General features: G+C 41.5%; 1 protein-coding gene across 1 annotated transcript in view; it reads left to right on the forward strand.

The window, feature by feature from the left end:
• Positions 1-4,547, forward strand: part of ntng1a (netrin g1a) — a 93,697-nt gene extending 89,150 nt beyond the window's left edge. The window contains exon 9 of the mRNA XM_070853188.1: positions 2,953-4,547. Coding sequence (XP_070709289.1) covers positions 2,953-3,209 — 257 coding nt within the window. The 3' untranslated portion in view covers positions 3,210-4,547. The remainder of the gene's footprint in view (positions 1-2,952) is intronic.
• Positions 4,548-6,000: the final 1,453 nt, after the last annotated feature.

Below are 6,000 nucleotides of genomic sequence, written 5' to 3' on the forward strand. Positions count from 1 at the left end.
CTTTCAGTATCTAAATGCAACTATAGTGCACATGAAGCTAGCAATGGCTGCTGGTCCGCATTGGAAACTGCTGGGAATCAGTAGAAAATGACAGTGTTTTCATTTCTGAATGACACATGTGATTAGAAATGTGTCTCTGTCTTTCCCTTTCTAAAAGAAATAAGCCATTTTGCCCAATTCGTATATTGCCGTTCGGTATTTTGCCTACTTTCTAAATGCAACCTGAGGAGAATATCTATGCTGCTGAAGATAGCTTTTAGCAGTCAGTCATCTCATATAGCTACAGTTAGTCAGAATGCATGTCTAAACCAACCTAACTGAATTCATATTCACTGAGGTAATGCAATTGTTTGTTGGCCTCCTCCAGAGCAATAGGTGAATTTAGCTGTTCAAAGCTGCTGCTAAAAGTAGTAGAGATGAATAACCACGAAGTTGCTCACTAACCAACAATATGGGCCGCTATCATTGCTGAACGCTGCTCTTTAATAAACAAGTCAGGGCTGCGTTGTTTTCCAAGTAAGAAATGCAATCTTAAGTATGATGGAAAGCAAATCTAGTGCCATTCTGCCACGCTGTTGTCACAAAGCTCTTTTTGTGTCACGTCTCCCTTATTTCGAGGTGCAGCAGAGGGAAGCTGCCATCATTTTGGGTCTCTTGCATAGCTTTCAGGTCCCTCATGCTCTGGCCGGTTGCACACGGTTGACCTTGGGTTTGTTTTACTTTGAAAATGTGCGCACAATGACGTCTGGCACATAACGTCAAGAATTTTTATGATACATTTAGGGTGCCAGAGGAATACTAATGACTTTGAATATCCTTAGAGATATAATACATGTTAGCGTTTCTTCATGCGAGGAGGGTTAAGACGGACAAGATAAAAGGTCATTCTCAAATTAAAGGAGTCTCCCCAGTGTAGTGATCATATCAAGGCCTCTTGGGGGAAAACATGATTCTTTAATTAATATACTTGATTGCTCTTCCTTGTCGTCTTGGAGGAGACATTTTTATTACCAAGTTTAGCCACCTCATCATGAGGAGAAAGCCAAGAGAACAAAGGCTTTCCTGAGCCTTTTCTAGCAGTGGTTGTAGTTTTATATATTGATTCATTACTTTAGCTCCTGCTGATTGGTTGGAGTGATCATGAAATTGATATGTCAGTTGGAGGGAGAAAAAGACAAAGATAGAGTTCAGATGTCTTATTTGGATCTAGTTGTGCATGGTAATTGGTGAGCTGTGGCCTGAAGCAAAACTTACCGAGCCAAACAGCAGCTCCCTTTTCTCCAACAAAACAGACGTGGCACAAATAGGATTCACAGAGTCAATGTTTCTTAACAAGCCTCCCATCAAAGCTCTATTTGGCTATTCCTGGGAGACAGCATGCATCCAATCCTTAGTATTAGGAGAGAGGCCTGATATTTGTTATTGTGATATTTATGTCCCATAGAGTTCACATATTGCTCACCACATTGTTTTCCACTCCCATAAAGGACTGGAATGGGCAGAAGTGGCCCCTGTGTTTATCACTGTTTATTTGTCTCTGTTGGTTTATTAGTTTGTGCGGCGCTGCTTTGTTTGCCTCCAGCTTGCTTGACAGCTTGCCTCCACTGGGAATAGAGTGGCCTCGGTGTCCCAGCTCTAAATATACACCAATTTTCACCTGACGTTCAGTTTGTCTAAAGTCAGTGCTGTTTGGGGGAAAGCCTCTCTGGCTTTGAGGAAACTGGATTTCAGCGCAACAACATAGCTAATGGGATGGGGCTTTGGTTTACTTTGTTATTACAGAAAAGGAAATGATGGAAAATGTACTCGCAAATAGAATGATTATGTTTACATACAAACAATGAGTTGAGAGTGAGACGAAATGAGGAACTGGTTGCCAGGCATCTATACAGGAACCTTGATCTCGATTTATGCAAATGATCATTCTTTTCATTCTCCTTCAAAAGCTGATGCTAATGTTTAATTGCATGTTATCAATATATGTAAGGTGTAATTCTTGAAATATAAAAGGTTTGTCATCACCTTAAACACCCTGGCACAACTTGTGATAAAAGAGTCAGTTAAATCCAATGGGTTTAAATTTCTGATGTAATTATGCCATCCTTCAAATTAGTGTGATGGCATGAGCTTTTCATTGTATAAAATTGTGTAATTCTATGCCGACAATAAAAGTATTTTGTGACACTACAACTGGGGGCACCAAAGGTAGTAATTTTGAAATTCTGCACGGTAACTTTAACTTTGCTTTTGCTTTCAAATTTGTACTAACATTACTAACCTGATTAACTATTACCTTAGGTAGTAATGATGTATGCACTTCAGAGTTTATTCTACGTGTTACCTACCACTCTATGTATTATGAATTTTTTTTTTGCAAATTCAGTATATTGCATAATGAAAAAAAGCAATAGTTTTGGGGAAAATGTTGGGTTTTTTTGCCTTCTTGGTTAGAGTCAGATGAGAATACTGATACTACTCTTAGGTCTGTACAATAAATATGAAGCTGCAGGCAATGAGTGTATAAGACAGCAATTCACCATTTTTACGGATGAAACAAAAGAGTTAAGCTAAGCCAACTGGCTGCTGTCTCCAGCTCCAGATTTACCTCACAGGTATGAGAGTGGTATCAATCTTCTTATTTAACTTGTGGGAGGAAAGTATTTCCCAAAATGTTGAACTATTCCTGGAAGAGCTCAGCTAAACCAAATCTGGACTAAAATGTGGTAGCACTTTATTTGAAGAAAACATTTTGGGAGCTTTGAATTTGGATTTGTTCTTAACAGGACAACTGAGTAGATTAAATGCTGTGAAATGATTCTTTTCTGGCATTTAATAATGAGCACTACATAATAAGTTGCATCCCAGTGCACTTCAACTAAAGTGTCACCCAAAACTCTCTTGCATGTTTGAGTCTCACTCCTCTCTCCTGTGTTTCCGTTGCTCCCACTGCAGCCCGGGTGTGTGACAACGAGCTCCTGCGCTGTCAAAATGGCGGAGTGTGCGTCAACAACGTCCGCTGCAGCTGTCCCTCATCGTACACGGGCCTGCTGTGTGAGAAGTCCCGCTGCGAGTCGGAGCTAGGGGGTTGCGGGGGCCCAGATTCGGGCGAGGCCGCCGCGACGCCCCCATCTTCCCCCAGGCTGCTGCTGCTGCTGCTGCTGGGCTCGGCACTGCTGAGAGAGGCCTCCTGCTGGTCCACCGCGCTCTGAAGGGACCCACGACCTGGTGGGAACGATAAGCTCCCCACCGCCTCCACCTTAACCTTCCCATTCCCCCTTTCAAATAATCAACAACCATTAAACAAGAACAACCATGAGCTTTCTGGACTGTAATGTACTGAGCTTCTCGGCCGCCAGACTCAATGGACACTCGCGCTGACGATAAAGGGAATGTGCCAGACAAATGAGTGCAAAAACTTTTCATTTAATTTCAAAGAATATATAGAAATGGAAAAAAAAACATATACTTCTAAAAATGCCAGATATTATTAAAAAACAAAACAAAAAGAGTAACAGAGTGTTTGCCTAATAAGAGTAAAAGAACAGTGAGACCCCCTCCCCCTCTAAGCCATACCAGGTACTTGAGCTCCTTCCAGTTTGAGAAGGGATAACTGAAGATGACAGACTCGTTCACTTCCTCTCTTATTGCCACGGCAACAACAGCTGCGACCAATCAGCTCTCGCACGGGCCGACAGTGGCCGCCGATCCCCCCGGGATGCTTCTGCGAGTTAATGTTGGCTGGACTGACGCCGAAGAAATCTCAAAGAAGCTGTCCCCGCTGAACGGCTAAGACTCGGCCTCTGAAACGTAACCGCTAGACTTCAATACAGCGACAAAAACAAACAGAGGAGCAAACACAGGAAGCATTCTTTGCTGTCAGTGCATTGTGGATAGAAGGAAATCTGTCCGGAGTGCCACTTTGTGACACAAAAACCTTGCCCACGTCGATCCCTCTCTAGCTTTCTGTCTCTCCTTCGAGCTCTATTTCATCCTCCCTGCTGTTCATCCTCCCTCCCTTTCAGTCCCCCCAACCCCAGATCCCCTCGCCATGCTGCCACTGACCTGTGCTTTCGTGAACGTTACTCTGTAAACCCTTGTTGGTTGAAAGATTCTTTTGTCTGATGTTAGTGATGCACATGTGTAAGAACCTCTCTCTCTCCTCTCCTCCCCTTTCCTCTCCTCCAAAAAGAATACTCCAATAAGGCTGTCTGATTCTTTTTCTTAGCGCCGCCACGCTCCCTACGATCATGGTCAGAGGCTTGTTTTCACCCGAGAAGACAAAGAAGTGCATAGAAAAACCATCGGTGTATTTGCAAGTTCTTTTCTCGACAGAGCAAACAAAAAAAGAGTCATGTAGTCCTTTTGTATCTTTGCCGAACTGTGATTGAAAAAAAGGCAACCTTTAATGTATCTATTTAAGACATCCAAATGCAGAAGCAGTTGTTCATGGATTTCTTTTCTTTTCTTTTGACTTCCATTTCTTTCCTTCACTTATTTTATTTGTTAATATTACTTTTAGTTGTGCAGTTGATTTTCCTTTGTATTGGCAACGTGCTGGCATCAAAGAATATCAGTTTACATATACAGTATTAATAAAGTGTAATAAAATCCCACCAAAGGACATTATAAATGTTTTGTTCTTGCTTTAACACTTGAGAATTTAAGTGAATAAAAGTTTGAAAATTAAACTGTGTTGATGATTTGTTGAGCGCGGTTAGGTACTTAATTCAGTTGTCCTTTACCTGAGAAAATAACAGATGGATGTAGGAATGCTCTGATTAGGTTTGATTTTTAATATTGAATATGCAACAATCAAATCCAATACAGTAATTTCCTCTTGCAATGCTTTAATCTACAGATCCATCATTTCTAAATAAATTCCTAATAATTCCTAATAATTCATGAATAAAATCCATTCTCCTTGTGTTTAAATCAGTCGTCGCAGATCACAGATATAAGCAGGAGCCTGACCATTCTAGGCTTTAAAGACAAGCAGTAATATCTCAAAACTCACAGGTAGCCAATGAAGAAAACCTTGAAGCAGTGTTTTGCATCAGCTGCAGTCCTTAGCTGTTTCTCCTGCTGATACCAGAATAAAGTGTATTGCTATAGTCAAGTCGGGGATATGAAAGTATGGATGACCTTTTCTGAGTCTGTGGAGGAATGGCCATATCTTGGTTAACTGTCTCAGCTGGACAACATAGGACTGCACTATTTTGGTCACCAGAGCATCAAAAATAACAGTCAAAAATAACACCTGAGTTGAGGGCCTCTTTTTGAAAAGTATTTGACAAGGCACCCAGACTAGAGGAGAGGTTGTTAACTCTGCTAGTGATGATTTGGACAATTGGATGTCATCCACTTAGCAATGGAAATTGATGTCATGTCTATGTATGATTTGCCCCAAGGGTAGCATATAGCGAATAAGACAGGACCAATAATGGAACCCTGGGGGACCCCACAAAAGACAGAAGCACAAGAGTAAGAGGCATCTCCAAGCAACAGATAGGAAATGAACTGATCCAGAGTAAAATCACTGATGCCAGCAGAATTCTTTAGATGGCTGATCAAGACAAGTGTGTCTGCTATGTCGAAGGCTGAGCTGAGTAAAAAGAATTGCAATGGAGTACAGGCAAGTGTTGGCTTCAAGCACTAAGTCATTGGTGACCTTGACCAGAATAATCTCAGTGCTGTGTAGGAAGCAGAGACCCGATTGAAAGTTTCCAGAAGTTTGCATTGGAATGCAGTCTGAAGGCCAATTGAAGGATTTTGAAAGTGCATTCTAGGCTTGGCAGAGAGGTTTCGCTGAAGTGGGTTAATGTTGAAGGTAGGCAGAAGTTAAGTGGCGGAATAATTGTACTGCTGAAGGTTCACTAAAAATTAAGTTCCAAATGACACATAGCATTTCAGCAAACCTCCCCGAATGCATTGTTTGTGAGAGCCTAACCCTGACTCTTCAGACAGCCCTCTTTTTGTAGTCTGAAGAAAAAAAACATGATG

This window comes from Pempheris klunzingeri, chromosome 21 (assembly GCF_042242105.1).
Source record: "Pempheris klunzingeri isolate RE-2024b chromosome 21, fPemKlu1.hap1, whole genome shotgun sequence".
Taxonomy (NCBI): Eukaryota; Metazoa; Chordata; class Actinopteri; order Acropomatiformes; family Pempheridae; genus Pempheris; species Pempheris klunzingeri.